Source organism: Oncorhynchus nerka, linkage group LG24, assembly GCF_034236695.1.
Source record: "Oncorhynchus nerka isolate Pitt River linkage group LG24, Oner_Uvic_2.0, whole genome shotgun sequence".
NCBI lineage: Eukaryota > Metazoa > Chordata > Actinopteri > Salmoniformes > Salmonidae > Oncorhynchus > Oncorhynchus nerka.
The window spans coordinates 99,180,004-99,204,893 of record NC_088419.1 but is presented as its reverse complement, the minus strand read 5'-3'; the positions used below and the strand labels follow the sequence as shown (position 1 = coordinate 99,204,893).

Here is a 24,890-nt window from a genome sequence, read left to right as displayed (position 1 = left end):
CTGCTGTGTTAACCCGAACCCTGCTGTGTTAACCCGCACCCTGCTGTGTTAACCCGAACCCTGCTGTGTTAACCCGAACCCTGCTGTGTTAACCCTGCTGTGTTAACCCTGCTGTGTTAACCCTAACCCTGCTGTGTTAACCCTAACCCTGCTGTGTTAACCCTAACCCTGCTGTGTTAACCCTAACCCTGCTGTGTTAACCCTGCTGTGTTAACCCTAACCCTGCTGTGTTAACCCAAACCCTGTTGTGTTAACCCTGTTGTGTTAACCCTAACCCTGTTGTATTAACCCTAACCCTGCTGTGTTAACCCTAACCCTGCTGTGTTAACCCTAACCCTGCTGTGTTAACTCTAACCCTGCTGTGTTAACTCTAACCCTGCTGTGTTAACTCTAACCCTGCTGTGTTAACCCTAACCCTGCTGTGTTAACCCTAACCCTGCTGTGTTAACCCAAACCCTGCTGTGTTAATCCTAACCCTGCTGTGTTAACCCTAACCCTGCTGTTTTAACCCTGCTGTGTTAACCCTAACCCTGTTGTGTTAACCCTAACCCTGCTGTGTTAACCCTAACCCTGCTGTGTTAACCCTAACCCTGCTGTGTTAACCCAAACCCTGTTGTGTTAACCCTGTTGTGTTAACCCTAACCCTGTTGTATTAACCCTAACCCTGCTGTGTTAACCCAAACCATGTTGTGTTAACCCTAACCCTGTTGTGTTAACCCTAACCCTGCTGTGTTAACCCTAACCCTGTTGTGTTAACCCGAACCCTGCTGTGTTAACCCAAACCCTGCTGTCTTAACCCTAACCCTGCTGTCTTAACCCTAACCCTGCTGTGTTAACCCTAACCCTGCTGTGTTAACCCTAACCCTGCTGTGTTAACCCTAACCCTGCTGTGTTAACCCGAACCCTGCTGTGTTAACCCGCACCCTGCTGTGTTAACCCTAACCCTGCTGTGTTAACCCTAACCCTGCTGTGTTAACCCTAACCCTGCTGTGTTAACCCTGCTGTGTTAACCCTGTTGTGTTAACCCTGTTGTGTTAACCCTAACCCTGTTGTATTAACCCTAACCCTGCTGTGTTAACCCTAACCCTGCTGTGTTAACCCTAACCGTGCTGTGTTAACTCTAACCCTGCTGTGTTAACTCTAACCCTGCTGTGTTAACCCTAACCGTGCTGTGTTAACTCTAACCCTGCTGTGTTAACTCTAACCCTGCTGTGTTAACTCTAACCCTGCTGTGTTAACTCTAACCCTGCTGTGTTAACCCTAACCCTGCTGTGTTAACCCTAACCCTGCTGTGTTAACCCGAACCCTGCTGTGTTAACCCGAACCCTGCTGTGTTAACCCTGCTGTGTTAACCCTAACCCTGTTGTGTTAACCCTAACCCTGCTGTGTTAACCCGAACCCTGCTGTGTTAACCCGAACCCTGCTGTGTTAACCCTGCTGTGTTAACCCTAACCCTGTTGTGTTAACCCGAACCCTGCTGTGTGTGGTACAGGTGGAGGAGGGCAGCAAGGCAGCAGCAGTCAGCCTCCAGGTTGGAGACGAGATGGTGAACATCAACCAGGTCCCTCTGAGCGGATACAGGCAGGAGGCCATCTGCCTGGTCAAGGGATCATACAAGACCCTCAATCTGGTTGTCAAGAGGTAGGAAACCACACACACCCCAACACACAACTGCTGCACTTATACCCCTGGCTGCCCCTCCAGGTAACCGGTCCCTATGGTTACAGGGGAGAGATGAGATGGAGATCCCTGGACTATCACTGAGCTGCTCTTCTCTGCACAATGTCGGTCTAGACTAGGGCTCTGCTACAGGGCTGTCTGGACTAGGGTTAGGGCTGAGGCTCTGCTACACGGCTGTCTGGGCTAGGGTTAGGGCTGAGGCTCTGCTACACGGCTGTCTGGGCTAGGGTTAGGGCTGAGGCTCTGCTACAGGGCTGAGGCTCTGCTACACGGCTGTCTGGGTTAGGGTTAGGGCTGAGGCTCTGCTACAGGGCTGTCTGGACTAGGGTTAGGGCTGAGGCTCTGCTACAGGGCTGTCTGGACTAGGGTTAGGGCTGATGCTCTGCTACAGGGCTGTCTGGGCTAGGGCTCTGCTACAGGGCTGTCTGGGCTAGGGTTAGGGCTGATGCTCTGCTACAGGGCTGTCTGGGCTAGGGCTCTGCTACAGGGCTGTCTGGGCTAGGGCTCTGCTACAGGGCTGTCTGGACTAGGGCTGAGGCTCTGCTACAGGGCTGTCTGGGCTAGGGTTAGGGCTGATGCTCTGCTACAGGGCTGTCTGGGCTAGGGCTCTGCTACAGGGCTGTCTGGGCTAGGGTTAGGGCTGATGCTCTGCTACAGGGCTGTCTGGGCTAGGGCTCTGCTACAGGGCTGTCTGGGCTAGGGCTCTGCTACAGGGCTGTCTGGGCTAGGGTTAGGGCTGATGCTCTGCTACAGGGCTGTCTGGGCTAGGGCTCTGCTACAGGGCTGTCTGGGCTAGGGCTCTGCTACAGGGTTGTCTGGGCTAGGGTTAGGGCTGATGCTCTGCTACAGGGCTGTCTGGGCTAGGGCTCTGCTACAGGGCTGTCTGGGCTAGGGTTAGGGCTGATGCTCTGCTACAGGGCTGTCTGGGCTAGGGCTCTGCTACAGGGCTGTCTGGGCTGAGGCTCTGCTACAGGTCTGTCTGGGATAGGGTTAGGGCTGAGGCTCTGCTACAGGGCTGATGCTCTGCTACAGGGCTGTCTGGACTAGGACTCTGCTACAGGGCTGTCTGGGCTAGGGTTAGGGCTGAGGCTCTGCTACAGGGCTGTCTGGGCTAGGGTTAGGGCTGAGGCTCTGCTACACGGCTGTCTGGGCTAGGGCTGATGCTCTGCTACAGGGCTGTCTGGGCTGAGGCTCTGCTACAGGTCTGTCTGGGCTAGGGTTAGGGCTGAGGCTCTGCTACACGGCTGTCTGGGCTAGGGTTAGGGCTGAGGCTCTGCTACAGGGCTGTCTGGACTAGGGTTAGGGCTGAGGCTCTGCTACAGGGCTGTCTGGACTAGGGTTAGGGCTGATGCTCTGCTACAGGGCTGTCTGGGCTAGGGCTCTGCTACAGGGCTGTCTGGGCTAGGGCTCTGCTACAGGGCTGTCTGGACTAGGGCTGAGGCTCTGCTACAGGGCTGTCTGGGCTAGGGTTAGGGCTGATGCTCTGCTACAGGGCTGTCTGGGCTAGGGCTCTGCTACAGGGCTGTCTGGGCTAGGGCTCTGCTACAGGGCTGTCTGGGCTAGGGTTAGGGCTGATGCTCTGCTACAGGGCTGTCTGGGCTAGGGCTCTGCTACAGGGCTGTCTGGGCTAGGGCTCTGCTACAGGGCTGTCTGGGCTAGGGTTAGGGCTGATGCTCTGCTACAGGGCTGTCTGGGCTAGGGCTCTGCTACAGGGCTGTCTGGGCTAGGGTTAGGGCTGATGCTCTGCTACAGGGCTGTCTGGGCTAGGGCTCTGCTACAGGGCTGTCTGGGCTGAGGCTCTGCTACAGGTCTGTCTGGGATAGGGTTAGGGCTGAGGCTCTGCTACAGGGCTGATGCTCTGCTACAGGGCTGTCTGGACTAGGACTCTGCTACAGGGCTGTCTGGGCTAGGGTTAGGGCTGAGGCTCTGCTACAGGGCTGTCTGGGCTAGGGTTAGGGCTGAGGCTCTGCTACACGGCTGTCTGGGCTAGGGCTGATGCTCTGCTACAGGGCTGTCTGGGCTGAGGCTCTGCTACAGGTCTGTCTGGGCTAGGGTTAGGGCTGAGGCTCTGCTACACGGCTGTCTGGGCTAGGGTTAGGGCTGAGGCTCTGCTACACGGCTGTCTGGGCTAGGGTTAGGGCTGAGGCTCTGCTACAGGGCTGAGGCTCTGCTACAGGGCTGAGGCTCTGCTACAGGGCTGTCTGGGTTAGGGCTGAGGCTCTGCTACAGGGCTGAGGCTCTGCTACAGGTCTGTCTGGACTAGGGTTAGGGCTGAGGCTCTGCTACAGGGCTGAGGCTCTGCTACAGGGCTGTCTGGGCTAGGGTTAGGGCTGAGGCTCTGCTACAGGGCTGAGGCTCTGCTACACGGCTGTCTGGGCTAGGGTTAGGGCTGAGGCTCTGCTACAGGGCTGAGGCTCTGCTACAGGGCTGAGGCTCTGCTACAGGGCTGTCTGGGCTAGGGTTAGGGCTGAGGCTCTGCTACAGGGCTGTCTGGGCTAGGGCTGCTGCTCTGCTACAGGGCTGAGGCTCTGCTACACGGCTGTCTGGGCTAGGGTTAGGGCTGAGGCTCTGCTACAGGGCTGTCTGGGCTAGGGCTGAGGCTCTGCTACAGGGCTGAGGCTCTGCTACAGGGCTGAGGCTCTGCTACAGGGCTGAGGCTCTGCTACAGGGCTGAGGCTCTGCTACAGGGCTGAGGCTCTGCTACAGGGCTGAGGCTCTGCTACAGGGCTGAGGCTCCGCTACAGGGCTGAGGCTCTGCTCTGTGCTGGTTCTCTGTCTGCTACAGGGCTGAGGCTCTGTCTGCTACAGGGCTGAGGCTCTGTCTGCTACAGGGCTGGTTGTCTGCTACAGGGCTGGTTCTCTGTCCGCTACAGGGCTGGACAGGGCTGGTTCTCTGTCCGCTACAGGGCCGGGGCTCTGCTACAGGGCCGAGGCTCCGCTACAGGGCTGGTTCTCTGTTCTCTACAGGGCTGGTTCTCTGTCCGCTACAGGGCTGAGGCTCCGCTACAGGGCTGAGGCTCCGCTACAGGGCTGAGGCTCCGCTACAGGGCTGAGGCTCCGCTACAGAGGCTCCGCTACAGGGCTGGTTCTCTGTCCGCTACAGGGCTGGTTCTCTGTCCGCTACAGGGCTGAGGCTCTGCTCTGTGCTGGTTCTCTGTCCGCTATAGGGCTGAGGCTCTGCTCTGTGCTGGTTCTCTGTCTGCTACAGGGCTGGTTCTCTGTCTGCTACAGGGCTGGTTCTCTGTCTGCTACAGGGCTGGTTCTCTGTCTGCTACAGGGCTGGTTCTCTGTCCGCTACAGGGCTGGTTCTCTGTCCGCTACAGGGCTGGTTCTCTGTCCGCTACAGGGCCGAGGCTCTGCTACAGGGCTGAGGCTCCGCTACAGGGCTGGTTCTCTGTTCTCTACAGGGCTGGTTCTCTGTGGGCTGAGGCTCCGCTACAGGGCTGAGGCTCCGCTACAGGGCTGAGGCTCCGCTACAGGGCTGAGGCTCCGCTACAGGGCTGAGGCTCCGCTACAGGGCTGAGGCTCCGCTACAGGGCTGAGGCTCCGCTACAGGGCTGAGGCTCCGCTACAGGGCTGAGGCTCCGCTACAGGGCTGGTTCTCTGTCCGCTACAGGGCTGGTTCTCTGTCCGCTACAGGGCTGAGGCTCCGCTACAGGGCTGAGGCTCTGCTCTGTGCTGGTTCTCTGTCCGCTACAGGGCTGAGGCTCTGCTCTGTGCTGGTTCTCTGTCCGCTACAGGGCTGAGGCTCTGCTCTGTGCTGGTTCTCTGTCCGCTACAGGGCTGAGGCTCTGCTCTGTGCTGGTTCTCTGTCCGCTACAGGGCTGAGGCTCTGCTCTGTGCTGGTTCTCTGTCCGCTACAGGGCTGAGGCTCTGCTCTGTGCTGGTTCTCTGTCCGCTACAGGGCTGAGGCTCCGCTACAGGGCTGGTTCTCTGTCCGCTACAGGGCTGAGGCTCCGCTACAGGGCTGAGGCTCTGCTCTGTGCTGGTTCTCTGTCCGCTACAGGGCTGAGGCTCTGCTCTGTGCTGGTTCTCTGTCCGCTACAGGGCTGAGGCTCCGCTACAGGGCTGGTTCTCTGTCCGCTACAGGGCTGAGGCTCCGCTCTGTGCTGGTTCTCTGTCCGCTACAGGGCTGAGGGCTACAGGGCTGGTTCTCTGTCCGCTACAGGGCTGAGGCTCCGCTACAGGGCTGAGGCTCTGCTCTGTGCTGGTTCTCTGTCCGCTACAGGGCTGTGCTAGCAGACTGGTTGTGTGCTGCGGATTTGCAGCAGCAGTTGAGAGTTCAGGGTTATTGACACAGTTTCCAGCAGGTTTTCCAGAAATCCGCATGGAAGATTCCCACATTCAGGATGGAGTATGCCAGGGTTCAGCTCAATTCAGAACTTGAAATTCAAGTTGAATTTACCACACCCCACAGGATGTAGCGTTTGAGTGAAAGGAAGTAGAATTGAATTCTGTGCAATTCAAAGTAGGGCTGACCCGATTTAGTCAACTGGTCGATTGTTTGGTCAATAGGATGTTGGTCGAACCAACCAAGATATATATTTTTAGTCGAGCAGTGGCAAATATATTTACTAAAATGTTGGCACACGAGACACCAGCCTGATTCATGGCTGTCTCAGTGGACTGATCCGTTGCCGAGGCCCGTGTCAGTGGACTGATCCGTTGCCGAGGCCCGTCTCAGTGGACTGAGCCGTTGCCGAGGCCCGTGTCAGTGGACTGATCCGTTGCGGAGGCCCGTGTCAGTGGACTGATCCGTTGCCGAGGCCCGTCTCAGTGGACTGAGCCGTTGCGGAGGCCCGTCTCAGTGGACTGATCCGTTACGGAGACCCGTGTCAGTGGACTGATCGGTTGCCGAGGCCCGTCTCAGTGGACTGATCCGTTACGGAGACCCGTGTCAGTGGACTGATCGGTTGCCGAGGCCCGTCTCAGTGGACTGATCCGTTACGGAGACCCGTGTCAGTGGACTGATCCGTTGCCGAGGCCACGAGGATGACACACCACTATCACCAGTAGTACATTTACCGTTAATTACCATCGTTCCTAATCTACAATGTTTGTTTGGATACAGTCATTTCTGTTGATGCATTCAATCAATTATTATCCCAATCGTTCTGTTGTCATTGTAGGAGTGGGCACGTTGTTAGCGGAGCACACCACCTGGGGTTAGGGTTAAACTAGGCTACACTTGGGAGAAAGTTTTGATTGATTTCATTCCAGTTATGAGTGGTCTTTTGTTTGTAGCGCTCCTGCTGTTCTTGAGTAAGGACACGCACCTGACTACAGATAGAAATAGTCCTAGGTGACCTGGCCTGCGCACAAATGTAGACCTGTGTGTCCCTTTGGGGATCTGGTAGTATGTCTGATTGTCTTAACTCACCGTCACTGTGGAGCTTCTCAGTCTTTTTCTTCACCTCAAACAGCAAGTAAACCAAGTCTGTTTTTACATCCATTGAGAATGACAATAATTCCTCAACGTAGCCTGTTTGAAAAGTCTTTTGATAACCACCCAGCATGAAAGGGAAAAATGTCCTGATACAGTGGAAACTTGATCAAATATGCTGATTACTTCTTATCCCTTAAGCAAATAGTCTACAGCTGTGTCTGTCCAGAGCTCACAGGAAACACTGAGGGGACAGAATATTTTATACAATGTTTCCAGTTGATTAGCACCAGTTTGGGGCTGGACCAAGTTAATAGTTGATACAATGTTTCCAGTTGGTTAGCATCAGTTTGGGGCTGGACCAAGTTAATAGTTGATACAATGTTTCCAGTTGATTAGCATCAGTTTGGGGCTGGACCAAGTTAATAGTTGATACAATGTTTCCAGTTGGTTAGCATCAGTTTGGGGCTGGACCAAGTTAATAGTTGATACAATGTTTCCAGTTGATTAGCACCAGTTTGGGGCTGGACCAAGTTAATAGTTGATACAATGTTTCCAGTTGATTAGCATCAGTTTGGGGCTGGACCAAGTTAATAGTTGATACAATGTTTCCAGTTGATTAGCACCAGTTTGGGGCTGGACCAAGTTAATAGTTGATACAATGTTTCCAGTTGATTAGCATCAGTTTGGGGCTGGACCAAGTTAATAGTTGATACAATGTTTCCAGTTGATTAGCATCAGTTTGGGGCTGGACCAAGTTAATAGTTGATACAATGTTTCCAGTTGATTAGCATCAGTTTGGGGCTGGACCAAGTTAATAGTTGATACAATGTTTCCAGTTGATTAGCACCAGTTTGGGGCTGGACCAAGTTAATAGTTGATACAATGTTTCCAGTTGGTTAGCATCAGTTTGGGGCTGGACCAAGTTAATAGTTGATACAATGTTTCCAGTTGATTAGCATCAGTTTGGGGCTGGACCAAGTTAATAGTTGATACAATGTTTCCAGTTGATTAGCATCAGTTTGGGGCTGGACCAAGTTAATAGTTGATACAATGTTTCCAGTTGGTTAGCATCAGTTTGGGGCTGGACCAAGTTAATAGTTGATACAATGTTTCCAGTTGGTCAGCACCAGTTTGGGGCTGGTTTTGAGTGAAAACCTCCTTCCATCAGCAAGGGCATTGAAGATGAAACGTGGCTGGGTCTTTCAGCATGACAATGATCCCAAACAAACCGCCCGGGCAACGAAGGAGTGGCTACGTAAGAAGCATTTCAAGGTCCTGGAGTGGCCTAACCAGTCTCCAGATCTCAACCCCATAGAAAATCTTTGGAGGGAGTTGAAAGTCCGTGTTGCCCAGCAACAGCCCCAAAACATCACTGCTCTAGAGGAGATCTGCATGGAGGAATGGGCCAAAATACCAGCAACAGTGGGTGAAAACCTTGTGAAGACTTACAGAAAACGTTTGACCTCTGTCATTGCCAACAAAGGGTATATAATAAAGTATTGAGAAACTTTTGTTGTTGACCAAATACTTATTTTCCACCATAATTTGCAAATAAATTCATTAAAAATCCTACCATGTGATTTTCTGGATTTTTTTCCTCATATTGTCTGTCATAGTTGAAGTGTACCTATGATGAAAATTACAGGCCTCTCATCTTTTTAAGTAGGAGAACTTGCACAATTGGTGGCTGACTAAATACTTTTTTGCCCCACTGTTTATATACACTGCTCAAATAAATAAAGGGAACACTAAAATAACACATCCTAGATCTGAATGAATGAAATATTCTTATTAAATACTTTTTTCTTTACATAGTTGAATGTGCTGACAACAAAATCAGACACAAATTATCAATGGAAATCAAATGAATCAACCCATGGAGGTCTGGATTTGGAGTCACACTCCAGGCTGATCCAACTTTGATGTAATGTCCTTAAAACAAGTCAAAATGAGGCTCAGTAGTGTGTGTGGATGAGCTGCACTACCTGAGCCACTTGTGTGGGTTGTAGACTCCGTCTCATGCTACCACTAGAGTGAAAGCACCGCCAGCATTCAAAAGTGACCAAAACATCAGCCAGGAAGCATAGGAACTGAGAAGTGGTCTGTGGTCACCACCTGCAGAACCACTCCTTTATTGGGGGTGTCTTGCTAATTGCCTATAATTTCCACCTGTTGTCTATTCCATTTGCACAACTGCATGTGAAATTTATTGTCAATCAGTGTTGCTTCCTAAGTGGACAGTTTGATTTCACAGAAGTGTGATTGACTTGGAGTTACATTGTGTTGTTTAAGTGTTCCCTTTATTTTTTTGAGCAGTGTATATATTTGTATTCTATGACGTTTCATATTTAAGTGTATGTATATATATATATGTGTGTGTGTGTGTGTGTGTGTGTGTATATGTATATATATATATATATATATATATATATTACACACATTTATATATACACAAATTAATCGGTATCTGCTTTTTTTGTCCTCCAATAATCAGCGTTGAAAAATCATAATCGGTCGACCTCTAATCTGGACGGTTCTGACTTATATTATGTGGACAACTGCAAATGCCTAGGTGTCTGGTTAGACTGTAAACTCTCCTTCCAGACTCACATTAAGCATCCAATCCAAAAGTAAATCTAGAATTGACTTCCTATTTCGCAACAAAGCTGCTAAACATACCCTCGTAAAACTGACTATCCTACCGATCCTACTCAGCAAATTAGATGTAGTCTATCACAGTGCCATCCGTTTTGTCACCAAAGCCCAATATACCACCCACCACTGTGACCTTTACGCTCTCGTTGGCTGGCCCTCGTTTCATACTCATCGCCAAACCCACTGGCTCCAGGTCATCTATAAGTCTTTGCTAGGTAAAGCCCCGCCTTATCTTAGCTCACTGGTCACCATAACAACACCCACCTGTAGCAAAAAATATATAAAAAAATTGAATTTTATTTGTCACATACACATGGTTAGCAGATGTTAATGCGAGTGTAGCAAAATGCTTGTGCTTCTAGTTCCGACAATGCAGTAATAACCAACGAGTAATCTAGCTAACAATTCCAAAACTACTGTCTTATACACAGTGTAAGGGGATAAGAATATGTACATAAGGATATATGAGTGAGTGATGGTACAGAGCAGCATAGGCAAGATACAGTAGATGGTATTGAGTTCAGTATATACATATGAGATAAGTATGTAAACAAAGTGGCATAGTTAAAGTGGCTAGTGATACATGTATTACATAAGGATGCAGTAGATGATATAGAGTACAGTATATACGTATACATATGAGATGAATAATGTAGGGTATGTAAACATTATATTAGGTAGCATTGTTTAAAGTGGCTAGTGATATATTTTACATAATTTCCGATCAATTCCCATTATTAAAGTGGCTGGAGTTGAGTCAGTGTGTTGGCAGCAGCCGCTCAATGTTAGTGGTGGCTGTTTAACAGTCTGATGGCCTTGAGATTTATTTTTGCTCTTTTGCACCCCAGTATCTCTACTGCCCATCATCATCTGCACATCTATCACTCCAGTGTTAATTTGCTAAATTGTAATTATTTCGCCACTATGGCCTTTTTATTGTCTTACCTCCCTAATCTTACTACATTTGCACACATTGTATACAGATTTTTCAATTGTGTTATTGACTGTATGTTTGTTAATCCCATGTGTAACTGTTGTTTGTGTCGCACTGCTTTGCTTTATCTTGGCCAGGTCGCAGTTGTAAATGAGAACTTGTTCTCAACTGGCCTACCTGGTTAAATAAAGGTGAAATAACAAAATTGTACACTCCCTCAAAACTTGAGACATCTCTGGCTTTGTGTTGTGTGACAACTGCACAATTTAGAGTGGCATTTAATTGTCACCAGCACAAGGTGCACCTGTGAAATTATGCTTTTTAATCGGTTTCTTGATATGCCACAACTGTCAGGTGGATGGATTATCTAGGCAAAGGAGAAATGCTCACTAACAGGGATGTAAACACATTTTTGCACAACATTTGAGAGAAATAACCTTTTGTGCATTTTCTGGGATCTTTTATTTCAGCTCATGAAATATGGGACCAACACTTGACATGTTGTTTATACTTTTGTTCAGTATAATTACATGGAATACCAATTTGTAAAGTTATCGTCTCATTGTTTTCGAGAATAAGAGGTTCTCAGATATTTTGGACATTTGCAAGCATTTCATTTTTACTTCTGCACTACTACAGCATATTCTGCCACTTGTCGTTGAGCAACCAAGACCGAAAACATCCTGGCAACGTCCACGGAAGATGTCCCCGTCATTATTTACACCGAGCTGCATAGCAATGATCCCCAGCTTCCTTTCTGATCTGGTCCTCCATGGAGGGGCACCAACGGTAACACAACAATGATCCCCAGCTTCCTTTCTGATCTGGTCCTCCATGGAGGGGCACCAACGGTAACACAACAATGATCCCCAGCTTCCTTTCTGATCTGGTCCTCCATGGAGGGGCACCAACGGTGACACAACAATGATCCCCAGCTTCCTTTCTGATCTGGTCCTCCATGGAGGGGCACCACGGTAACACAACAATGATCCCCAGCTTCCTTTCTGATCTGGTCCTCCATGGAGGGGCACCAACGGTAACACAACAATGATCCCCAGCTTCCTTTCTGATCTGGTCCTCCATGGAGGGGCACCAACGGTAACACAACAATGATCCCCAGCTTCCTTTCTGATCTGGTCCTCCATGGAGGGGCACCAACGGTAACACAACAATGATCCCCAGCTTCCTTTCTGATCTGGTCCTCCATGGAGGGGCACCAACGGTAACACAACAATGATCCCCAGCTTCCTTTCTGATCTGGTCCTCCATGGAGGGGCACCAACGGTGACACAACAACGAGAATTGTTTTCTCGACCTGACCCATTTTCTTGACTACCAGCGGAGTTAGCTGGGAAATCAAGCTTTTGCCCGAATCCAGTCGGAGAATAGCGAAAACATCTTCTCCCCAGAGAAAAGCCTTCAAAGCAGTTATTTGCTGTTCTTTCAATGAAGTTCTGCCCTCCAGTTCTGGTACAACTGCTGCTATAGCAGCATGGACACCAACCTCCTCAAGAGCAGCCTGTTATGATGTTCGACTTCCTGCCCAGTAAACGGTGCATTCTGAAAGTATTTACACCCCGTGACTATTTCCACATTTTGTTACGCTACAGACTTATTCTAAAATGCATTTAAATAGTTTTTTACCCTCACCAGTCTGTACACACTACCCCCTAATGACAATTCAAAAACAGTTTTTTTTAACTTTTTCGCAAATGTATGGAAAAAAATCATCACATTTTCAAGAGTGTTCAGACCCTTTACTCAACTTTGTTGAAGCATCTTTGAGTCTTGGGTATGACGCAACAAGCTTAGGTTTGTACCTTGTCAGCTCAGGGATTCGAACTTGCAACCTTTCGGTTACTAGCCCAACGCTCTAACCACTAGGCTACCCTGCCGCCCCAATCAAGGACATTCAGAGACTTGTCCCAAAGCCATTCCTGTGTTGTCTTGGCTGTGTGCTTAGGGTCGTTGTCCTGTTGGACGGTGAAACTTTGCACCAGTCTGAGGTTCTGAACAGGTCAGGATTCCATAGCCGCAGGCAGAACAGTTGAAACTGGAGCAGCAGCACGGCCAGGTGGACTGGGGACAGCAAGGAGTCATCATGCCAGGTAGTCCTGAGGCGTAGTCCTGAGGCATGGTCCTAGGGCTCAGGTCCTCCGAGAGAGAGAGAAAGAGAGAATTAGAGAGAGCATACTTAAATTCACACAGGACAGTCAGCATGCATGCACTAGGCCCGTCAGAAGGAGTCGCTAGAGCGCGACGGGACAAGGACATCCCAGCCAGCCTAACCCGGACGACGTTGGGCCAATTGTGCGACGCCTCATAGGTCTCCTGGTCGAGGCCAGCTGCAACACAGCCGAGGATCGAACCCGGTTCCATAGTGACGTTTCTAGCACTGCGATGCAGTGCCTTAGACTGCTGTAGCACTCTGGAGGACACTACTTTTAAGTTTAAACTGCAAAATTGTCTCTGACCCATGGGGAAAATGTGTAGAATTGCAGGAAATTAGCTTTAAAACGGCAAAAGTTTCTCTCGTATGTGAACGGGGGGCCTTTAAATAGTTCTTTCCCATGCACTGCAGCGGCCATGCACTGCAGCGGTCTTAGTAAAACTAATTGTATGCTATTTCTATCGCACTCCAAAGTTGGAGTTGAGTTCTGATTTTGAGGGGGAGGAAGTTGCTATCACAAAAGTGATGTGACAGTCATGGAATTCTGGATGTCAGGACATTGGTCAGCCAAATGACCATCCCAACAGCAAACATTTTTAATTTGGGACACAAACGCACATGTTCTCTTCTCCTCCTGACTGCATATACTGCTGCAGGGAGGGTGGTGTTGCTATGCAACCAAAACATGTTTGTTTAAGCAAGGAGGAACAAAGTTGAATCACATTGTAAAGAGTGTTACTGCGGTAACAGAAGGCCGTCCTATCTCGTCTTCAGTCAGCTGTTCGTTTGACACAAACAAACAAAACATTTTATTTTCATGACGGTCTTAATCTGTAATCGTCGTTTACGCGATTATACGGTTATTGTGCCAGGCGTAGTCCCTCCAGTGCTTAGGTTGACCATTTGTTAGGTTTGTTAAAATAGAGCCCTACATGGTTCAGCGTTTCAGCCCGTGTTCCTCCTCCCCTGTTGGCAGGAATATGACAATGGTGGATTTAGTAGCTACTGGAAAAATGCCCTCTGAGACTGATGTCCATGTGGCCAGGAGCTTTCTCAACAAGATATTACGAAGTTCCATGAGGTATGCTTCCATTAGCTAGCTAGCCAATAGCACCCATCCCCCTTCCTCCTCCGCTTGTTGTCATCCACACAGACCTCTACCCATAATGCCATTATTCTGCTGTGTGGTAATATCATCATTCCAACCATCTGTGTTTCTTCCTAGTTCAACATCACCCATGATTAGTCACCATTTTGTTTCATGATAAGTGAACATTTTCTTTCCTTCATCAAGTAGTGTCATGGATAATGCTTTTATCATGAGATTTATTGACTATAAGTAAAATTCATGTCAGACCTTGATCTGTCATTCATGTTGAGGAGTTTCCATGGTTATCATAAACATTATCAACCCATCTACACTGCCCTCATGTCTTAATACTACTGCCTGTTGTGTCACCGTCAATACTGCCTGATGTGTTGCCGTCAATACTGCCTGTTGTGTTGCCGTCAATACTGCCTGATGTGTCGCCGTCAATACTGCAATACTGCCTGATGTGTGTCGCCTGTTGTCACCGTCAATACTGCCTGTTGTGTCAATACTGCCCGTCAATACTGCCTGTTGTGTTGCCGTCAATACTGCCTGTTGTGTCGCCGTCAATACTGCCTGATGTGTCGCCGTCAATACTGCCTGTTGTGTCGCCGTCAATACTGCCTGATGTGTCGCCGTCAATACTGCCTGTTGTGTCGCCGTCAATACTGCCTGTTGTGTCGCCGTCAATACTGCCTGTTGTGTTGCCGTCAATACTGCCTGATGTGTTGCCGTCAATACTGCCTGATGTGTTGCCGTCAATACTGCCTGATGTGTTGCCGTCAATACTGCCTGTTGTCACCGTCAATAATGCCTGTTGTCACCGTCAATACTGCCTGATGTGTTGCCGTCAATACTGCCTGTTGTCGCCGTCAATACTGCCTGATGTGTCGCCGTCAATACTGCCTGTTGTCACCGTCAATACTGCCTGTTGTGTCGCCGTCAATACTGCCTGATGTGTCGCCGTCAATACTGCCTGTTGTCACCGTCAATACTGCCTGTTGTCACCGTCAATACTGCCTGTTGTCACCGTCAATACTGCCTGTTGTCACCGTCAATAATGCCTGTTGTCACCGTCAATACTGCCTGATGTGTTGCCGTCAATACTGCCTGTTGTCGCCGTCAATACTGCCTGTTGTCACCGTCAATACTGCCTGTTGTCACCGTCAATACTGCCTGTTGTCGCCGTCAATACTGCCTGTTGTCGCCGTCAATACTGCCTGTTGTCGCCGTCAATACTGCCTGATGTGTCGCCGTCAATACTGCCTGTTGTCGCCGTCAATACTGCCTGTTGTCGCCGTCAATACTGCCTGTTGTGTTGCCGTCAATACTGCCTGATGTTGTCACCGTCAATACTGCCTGTTGTCACCGTCAATACTGCCTGTTGTCGCCATCAATAATGCCTGTTGTCGCCGTCAATAATGCCTGTTGTCGCCATCAATAATGCCTGTTGTCGCCATCAATAATGCCTGTTGTCGCCGTCAATAATGCCTGTTGTCGCCATCAATAATGCCTGTTGTCGCCGTCAATAATGCCAGTTGTGGTTTTGCATCAATACTGCCTGATGTGGAGTTGCGTTGTTAATACTGCCTGTTGTGGAGTTGCGTTGTTGGTGGTCATGGCGTCATGTGTTACTGTAACTCTGTGTTGTGTTAATGTAACTCTGTGTTGTGTTAATGTAACTCTGTGTTGTGTTACTGTAACTCTGTGTTGTGTTACTGTAACTCTGTGTTGTGTTAATGTAACTCTGTGTTGTGTTACTGTAACTCTGTGTTGTGTTACTGTAACTCTGTGTTGTGTAGTCAATCAGCCAGTCACAGTAATGGAGGCCTGTTCATTTCTGCTTCCCAAGAGGACTTGGTCTAATCTAGTGCTTATCTCTCTCACTCACATCTTTAGGAGGAATGAAGCCGTAAGCAGGCCTCACTCCTGGCACGCCACCAAGTTCAACGAGAGCCAATCAGAGACTGACAAAACTCAGTCTCCGCCCCCGCCAGTCTGGCAGACCGGATATGATGCAAGGTAACCCAGTGTTCCCCGCTAAGACATCAGGCTTGGAGCCCTACCCATGCCCACAACATTCAGGCCCTACCCATGCCCACAACATTAAGACCCTACCCATGCCCACAACATTCAGACCCTACCCATGCCCACAACATTCAGACCCTACCCATGCCCACAACATTAAGACCCTACCCATGCCCACAACATTCAGGCCCTACCCATTGCCCACAACATTCAGGCCCTACCCTACACCCCGATTGTGCGTGCCAAATTTAAGACCGAAATCAGAAATAACTTGCTCCATTAGCAAATCTATTAGCTGCCTCTGTCTGTCACTTGCTCCCTGCCCGCAGCTTGCTCTGCATGCAGTTTGCTCATTGCTACTCTGGGTCTGTGAGTATCCATAGCAACAGCTCCGCTTGGGCTCCTCTGCTCAATGAAGACCATGACAGTGCAGTTAGCTACTTTTCATCACTCTAGGAACATTGATTATTTTCTGTTAAAAAATCTCTCCTGTTTTATATTTGACAGGGTTGAAGCACTTCTAACACCACATGATCTTAGTCAGATATGACTGTACTGCGCTGCGCTGCACGAGCAAATGGCTCAGCATCAAAATGCCCTGAAAAATAAAACGGGCTCTACCCGGATGTAGAATGTCTGGGCCCGTTGGGAACGGTCGGGAAGCTCTATTCAGGCTCCATGATCTGAGTTTTACTGTGAATACTTTCCACTGGCCCGCAACTTCAGAGATTTGTTTCAAAATAAGACCAGTAGTTATTCTGTACCTCAATGCACTATGGACCTTTTTTAATCGTTATTATACTGAGTGTGCCTAAAATCTTGTCAGTTTGTGTAGACAGTTGAGCTAGCATGTAGAGGTTTTCTCTGATCTAAAAAGTTGGATCCAAATGGAACAGAGGACGATCAGACCCGAACCCTAAAGAACACAATAAAAAGTAAAGGGGGACGTGGACCCGATCAGACCTGAACCTGAATGGACCCTCTGATAACCAGACCTATACCCGTACCCTAGACCAGATTCGATTGGACTTGAGGGACACATTTTATTTTATTTTTTCAGCAAAGTTGCTCTTCTGGTTAACAAATATATCTGCAGTTTAGGTTGGAAGTTTACATACAGTTAGGTTGGAGTCATTAAAACTCGTTTTTCAACCACTCCTCACATTTCTTGTTAAACTATAGTTTTGGCAAGTCGGTTAGGACATCTACTTTGTGAACGACACAAGTCATTTTTTCAACACTTGTTTACAGACAGATTATTTCACTTATAATTCACTGTATCACAATTCCAGTGGGTCAGAAGTTTACATACACTAAGTTAACTGTGCCTTTAAATTCCAGAAAATGATGTCATGGCTTTAGAATCTTCTGATAGGCTAATTGACATCCATTTGAATCAATTGGAGGTGTACCTGTGGATGTATTTCAAGGCCTACGTTCAAACTCAGTGCCTCTTTGCTTGACATCATGGGAAAATCAAAAGAAATCAGCCAAGACCTCCAAAAAATTGTCGACCTCCACAAGTCTGGTTCATCCTTGGGAGCAATTTCCAAACGCCTGAAGGTACCACGTTCATCTGTACAAACAATAGCACGCAAGTATAAACACCTTGGGACCACACAGCCGCCATACCGCTCAGGAAGGAGACGCGTTCTTTATCCTAGAGATGAACGTACTTTGCTGTGAAAAATATAAATCAATCCCAGAACAGCAGCAAAGGACCTTGTGAAGATGCTGGATGAAACAGGTACAAAAGTATCTATATCCACAATAAAACAAGTCCTATATCGACATGACCTGAAAGGCCGCTCAGCAAGGAAGAAGCCACTGCTCCAAAACTGCCATAAAAAGCCAGACTATGGGTTGCAACTGCACATGGGGACAGAGATTGTACTTTTTGTAGAAATGTCCTCTGGTCTGATGAAACAAAAATAGAACTATTTGGCCATAATGACCATTGTTATGTTTGGAGGGAAAAAAGGGAGGTTTGCGAGCCGAAGAACACCATTTGGGTTGTGGTTCCCGTGAAACCGTAGCATGTCCCCCAGGTGTTAGACAGCATATGTAGGACAATGGGCCTTTGTCCCCTCCCCCAAGTACTGTGTTAGACTTCACAATATAGATGGCATCATGAGCATGGAAAAGTACTGTGTTATATTAAAGCATTATCAAGACAATGGGCCTCTAGCATGTCCCCCAAGTACTGTGTTAGACTTAGCAAATGGACAATGACCCCAAGCATACATCCCCCAAGTACTGTGGACTTGCTTAAGGACAAAGGCCTCTATAGCATGTCCCATCCCAACACCTGTGTTAGACTTCAATCCCATAGACAAAACTAGCATGTGGGCAGAACTGAAAAACTATAGCATTAGAAGGCCTACAATGGGCCTGACTCATGTCCCCCAGCTCTGTCAGAAGCAGAATGCTAGGAAATTCATCCAACTTATTGTGTTAGGATGCATTATGTGGACAATGGGCTACCCAAAACGTTTGCCCCCACTGTGTTAGACTTAAAATTTAAAGGACAATGGGCTACTAGCATGTCCCCCAAGTACTGTGTTAGACTGTAGCAGTATGTAGGACAATGGGCCTCTACTGTGTTGACTGTAGCAGTATGTAGGACAATGGGCCTCTAAATGTGAAAAGTACTGTGTTAGACTCTAGCAGTATGTAGGACAATTTCAGCATGTCCCCTCCCCCAAGTACTGTGTTGATTCTAGCAGTACTTAGGACAGTGGGCCTCTAATGTCCCCCAAGTACTGTGTTAGACTATAGCAGTATGTAGGACAATGGGTCTCTACTAGCATGCCCCCAAGTACTGTGTTAGACTATAGCATTATGTAGGACAATGGGCCTCTACTAGCATGTCCCCCAAGTACTGTGTTAGACTATAGCATTATGTAGGACAATGGGCCTCTACTAGCATGTCCCCCAAGTACTGTGTTAGACTGTAGCAGTATGTAGGACAATGGGCCTCTACTAGCATGTCCCCCCAAGTACTGTGTTAGACTGTAGCATTATGTAGGACAATGGGCCTCTACTAGCATGTCCCCCAAGTACTGTGTTAGACTGTAGCATTATGTAGGACAATGGGCCTCTAGTAGCATGTCCCCCCAAGTACTGTGTTAGACTATAGCAGTATGTAGGACAATGGGCCTCTACTAGCATGTCCCCCCAAGTACTGTGTTAGACTGTAGCATTATGTAGGACAATGGGTCTCTACTAGCATGCCCCCCCCAAGTACTGTGTTAGACTATAGCATTATGTAGGACAATGGGTCTCTACTAGCATGTCCCCCCCAAGTACTGTGTTAGACTGTAGCATTATGTAGGACAATGGGTCTCTACTAGCATGCCCCCAAGTACTGTGTTAGACTATAGCATTATGTAGGACAATGGGTCTCTACTAGCATGCCCCCCCCCCAAGTACTGTGTTAGACTATAGCAGTATGTAGGACAATGGGCCTCTACTAGCATGTCCCCCCCCCAAGTACTGTGTTAGACTGTAGCATTATGTAGGACAATGGGTCTCTACTAGCATGTCCCCCCCAAGTACTGTGTTAGACTATAGCAGTATGTAGGACAATGGGCCTCTACTAGCATGTCCCCCAAGTACTGTGTTAGACTATAGCATTATGTAGGACAATGGGTCTCTACTAGCATGCCCCCCCAAGTACTGTGTTAGACTATAGCATTATGTAGGACAATGGGCCAAGTCTACTAGCATGCCCCCCATGTCCCCCAAGTACTGTGTTAGACTGTAGCATTATGTAGGACAATGGGCCTCTACTAGCATGCCCCCAAGTACTGTGTTAGACTGTAGCATTATGTAGGACAATGGGCCTCTACTAGCATGCCCCCAAGTACTGTGTTAGACTGTAGCATTATGTAGGACAATGGGCCCCTACTAGCATGTCCCCCAAGTACTGTGTTAGACTATAGCATTATGTAGGACAATGGGCCTCTACTAGCATGTCCCCCAAGTACTGTGTTAGACTGTAGCAGTATGTAGGACAATGGGCCTCGACTAGCATGTCCCCCCCCAGTACTGTGTTAGACTATAGCATTATGTAGGACAATGGGCCCCTACTAGCATGCCTCCCCCAAGTACTGTGTTAGACTATAGCATTATGTAGGACAATGGGCCCTACTAGCATGTCCTGTTCCACCCCCCCAAGTACTGTGTTAGACTATAGCATTATGTAGGACAATGGGCCCCTACTAGCATGCCCCCTCCAAGTACTGTGTTGGACTATAGCATTATGTAGGACAATGGGTCTCTACTAGCATGCCCCCCATCCCACCCCCAAGTACTGTGTTGGACTATAGCATTATGTAGGACAATGGGCCTCTACTAGCATGCCCCCAAGTACTGTGTTAGACTATAGCATTATGTAGGACAATGGGCCTCTACTAGCATGTCCCCCAAGTACTGTGTTAGACTATAGCATTATGTAGGACAATGCATTATGTATCTCAAACAGCCCCCTCCCAAGTAGTCAAACAGCCCTCTTCCACCTCTTTCCTCCCCAGCTTCTCCTCTACCAACCTCTCCTCGACTTGCTGGGACCAGAACCAGACTAACCTACGGCGAGTATCAGACCAGTTCAGCTCTCTGGGCAGCATGGACAGTCTAGACGTCTCCCACCACCCCTACCCCCTGGACACCAATCCCCAGGACGCTTCTCCCCGGTCAAGTCCAACACCAGCACGGAGCACCTGGGAGGGGGCAAGAGGGACTCGGCATACAGCTCCTTTTCCACCAACTCTGGTACCCCAGACTACACCCTCTCCAAGACACCAGACCACACCCTCTCCAAGACACCAGACCACACCCTCTCCAAGACACCAGACCACACCCTCCCTAAGACACCAGACCACACCCTCCCTAAGACACCAGACCACACCCTCCCTAAGACACCAGACCACACCCTCCCTAAGAGCAATGCTGCCTCCACAGAGAACATGCTGTATGAGGTGAACCAGTGGGCGTCAGGGGACCGGCCCAGTAACAGCAGACATAGCCTGAGTAGTGAGAGGGTCAGGCAGGACGAGAGGCCAGGGTATCTGCAACTGGCTGGGGGACATGGGGCCAACATGGGCCGGGACAGCCCCTGGACAGCGGAGCAGTCACGGTCAGGTTCTTCCCACTCCTCCAGCTCTACTAGGGCTAGCTGCGGTCCCGTCTGGCACGTTCCTGACAAGAAGAAGACCTCCGATCCCTCTCCTCCTCCCCCACCGCCCGTACGCAGTGACAGTTTCGCTGCTACGAAGTCCCATGAGAATGTTCTGGTTACAGCCTGTCCAGAGGGACCCGGTGCTCACACGCAGCCCAAGGCCCGTCCAGAGGGACCCGGTGCTCACACCCAGCCCAAGGCCCATGGTAAAGGAATGGATAACTCTGATAACTCACAATGCACCAATGACTCTCGGCGTAGCCATCACAACTTACCCTCCAAGAACAACATGGTCCCTTCTTACATTTCACCAAAGAACTGTCATCCCAACCAGGTTAACTGTAACAAGCTTTGCTCCCTGTCCAGTAGTGATGTCAGGCTGGGCCAGCTCCCCCCTACCTACTTGCCCTGCCACCAGAGACAGTACAGTAATGAGAGCTCTCTCTACTCCCACCCCAGGACTTGGTCTGTCCCCAAACAGCAGAACGTCAGCATCTGCTACAGCAGCATGCAGGAGCTCCCCACCAACTACAATGCCCAGAACACCCAACTCTACAGCCAGACCCCAGACAGCACTGGAGACAGCCGGTACTACTGTGTGACGGCCAGACAGCCTGGTCAACCGGTCACCCAGGCCCTGCTGGGCAAGACTGACGAAAGGAGGGGTGGAGGGGGTAGAGAGGAGGGTGTGGAGGGTGGCGGTGAAAGGAGGAGAGCAGTGAGTGGAGGAGATAAGAAGTCACTCACTCCCCTGGGGTCAGGGGTTAAGTACCAGCCACCTCCACCCCTCAACAACGACAGTAAGGGATACAACAGACAGGATGACGGCTCCCGCCACAAACAGCCAGCTACCGTTTGTCCCTCTGCTGTACTGGAGTCCTCTACAGGCCAGCCCAGCCTGAAGAGGAACAACAGTCAGACTGCAGAGCCCCACTGTATGAGTTACCCCCCGAGAAGACAGTCTCTACAACCTCTTCAGCAGGACACCATACACCGTCAAGAGATGCTGCCAGACAGTCAGATCTGCCCTCAGACCACCAGCGGCCTCAGCAACTCAGGCCTCGTACCCAGAGACTGTTCCAGTGTGGAGACTGTAGATCTCTCCAGTAACCAGTGCACCAGGACTGACCGGTTCGCCACCACCCTGAGGAATGAGATCCAGATGAGACGTGCCCAGCTGCAGAAGAGTCGGAGCGCTGCCTCCCTGAGTGGACCCTGTGAGGCGGAGGAGAACCATGAGGTGCCAGAGGTCTGGAGGCCCAAAGACACCACCTCTTCTTCAGATGGCTCCTTCACCTCCACCTATAAGGACCATCTGAAGGAGGCGCAGGCCCGCGTGCTGAAGGCCACCTCCTTTAGAAGGAGAGACCTGGAGCCTGTCCTTCTGGAGCTCCCTGTGGCAGAGGCAGGGTCCTTGCCGGACTACTCCTCCTCTGGTCTGGGGAGGAGCGACAACTCTAACCCCCTGTCCAGCCTCTCTGAGGGCCTCCCAGCCAGGTCTGGCTCTGCCCAGAGTCAGGTGACCCGTATTGGAAGCAGGAAGCGTTTCACCACGGAGAAGAAGGTCCGGTGTTTCTCTGAGCCAGACAAAATCAATGAGGTGGGGGTGGAGGAGGAGCTGACCCCCCCTAAGGCTGCAGACTCCTTGCTGAACCGACGCTTCACCCCCAGACCTGCCTTCACCAGACCCCTCCCTAAAACTGCCCTGCCAGGCCCTGTAGAGGACTGTGGAGAGGGCAAAGAGATAGCCAGGGGTGATTGTGACATGTCCAGCAGCAGGAAGGAACAGAGAGAGTGTCAGGGACAGGACCACAGACAGCAGGCCCTTCTGGAGCTGCAGAGACTGGGGACCTTTGCTGAGTATGAGACCACCTGGAACACCCAGAAGAAAGCAGCTGAGACCAGAGCCTCAGGACGCTCCCACTCTGCTGATAACATCCTGGATCCTGGAAAAGATGACAGGACCAAACCAGCCCCAGTCCACGAGAGGTCCCGATCCTCACCCTCCGCTGACTTCTATGACAAGGTGAGATACTGGCATCCTATCCTCACCCTCCACTGACTTCTATGACAAGGTGAGAAACTGGCATCCTATCCTCACCCTCCACTGACTTCTATGACAAGGTGAGATACTGGCATCCTATCCTCACCCTCCACTGACTTCTATGACAAGGTGAGATACTGGCATCCTATCCTCATCCTCCACTGACTTCTATGACAAGGTGAGAAACTGGCATCCTATCCTCACCCTCCACTGACTTCTATGACAAGGTGAGATACTGGCATCCTATCCTCACCGTCCGCTGACTTTTTTGACAAGGTGAGATACTGGCATCCTATCCTCATCCTCCGCTGACTTCTATGACAAGGTGAGAAACTGGCATCCTATCCTCACCCTCCGCTGACTTCTATGACAAGGTGAGAAACTGGCATCCTATCCTCACCCTCCGCTGACTTCTATGACAAGGTGAGAAACTGGCATCCTATCCTCACCCTCCACTGACTTCTATGACAAGGTGAGATACTGGCATCCTATCCTCACCCTCCGCTGACTTCTATGACAAGGTGAGAAACTGGCATCCTATCCTCACCCTCTGATGACAAGGTGAGAAACTGGCATCCTATCCTCACCCTCCGCTGACTTCTATGACAAGGTGAGATACTGGCATCCTATCCTCACCCTCCACTGACTTCTATGACAAGGTGAGAAACTGGCATCCTATCCTCACCCTCCGCTGACTTCTATGACAAGGTGAGAAACTGGCATCCTATCCTCACCCTCCGCTGACTTCTATGACAAGGTGAGACTGGCATCCTATCCTCAACTGACTTCTATGACAAGGTGAGAAACTGGCATCCTATCCTCACCCTCCGCTGACTTCTATGACAAGGTGAGAAACTGGCATCCTATCCTCACCCTCCGCTGACTTCTATGACAAGGTGAGATACTGGCATCCTATCTTTGTTGTAGTGCACTACAAGGGCCCATGGGTCTCGAAACTGAGTCACTGTCAAACTCATTGTCGGTTCAAATGTTCCTGCGTGTTATGACTTTACTCTCAGTACAGCATCTCTATGGGGAGTAGCTCTCTGCTCCACTGAAGAACTTACGATCACGCCTGACAAGGCCTCGCTGCCGTCCATAGATGATAAAGCTGAGGCTCAGATTCATTCCTTACATTTCGCACTGATTCGCACTGTTAAAAAGCCCATTTGGAACGTGTAAAGAAAAGGACGAGTATGGAACACCCCTTAGGCTAGGTTGAGGAGTGACCCCTTAGGCTAGGTTGAGGAGTGACCCCTTAGGCTAGGTTGAGGAGTGACCCCTTAGGCTAGGTTGAGGAGTGACCCCTTAGGCTAGGTTGAGGAGTGACCCCTTAGGCTAGGTTGAGGAGTGACCCCTTAGGCTAGGTTGAGGAGTGACCCCTTGGGCTAGGTTGAGGAGTGACCCCTTGGGCTAGGTTGAGGAGTGACCCCTTGGGCTAGGTTGAGGAGTGACCCCTTGGGCTAGGTTGAGGAGTGACCCCTTGGGCTAGGTTGAGGAGTGACCCCTTGGGCTAGGTTGAGGAGTGACCCCTTGGGCTAGGTTGAGGAGTGACCCCTTGGGCTAGGTTGAGGAGTGACCCCTTGGGCTAGGTTGAGGAGTGACCCCTTGGGCTAGGTTGAGGAGTGACCCCTTGGGCTAGGTTGAGGAGTGACCCCTTGGGCTAGGTTGAGGAGTGACCCCTTAGGCTAGGTTGAGGAGTGACCCCTTAGGCTAGGTTGAGG

The 24,890-nt window shown here is 49.8% G+C and overlaps 1 protein-coding gene across 1 annotated transcript in view; it reads left to right on the top strand.

Moving 5' to 3' along the window:
* LOC115119801 (protein Shroom2-like) overlaps positions 1 to 24,890 on the top strand; it is a 122,367-nt gene that overhangs the window by 44,543 nt on the left and 52,934 nt on the right. The window contains 4 exon segments of the mRNA XM_065009376.1: positions 1,493 to 1,641; positions 15,815 to 15,937; positions 20,479 to 20,618; positions 20,621 to 23,148. Coding sequence (XP_064865448.1) covers positions 1,493 to 1,641; positions 15,815 to 15,937; positions 20,479 to 20,618; positions 20,621 to 23,148 — 2,940 coding nt within the window.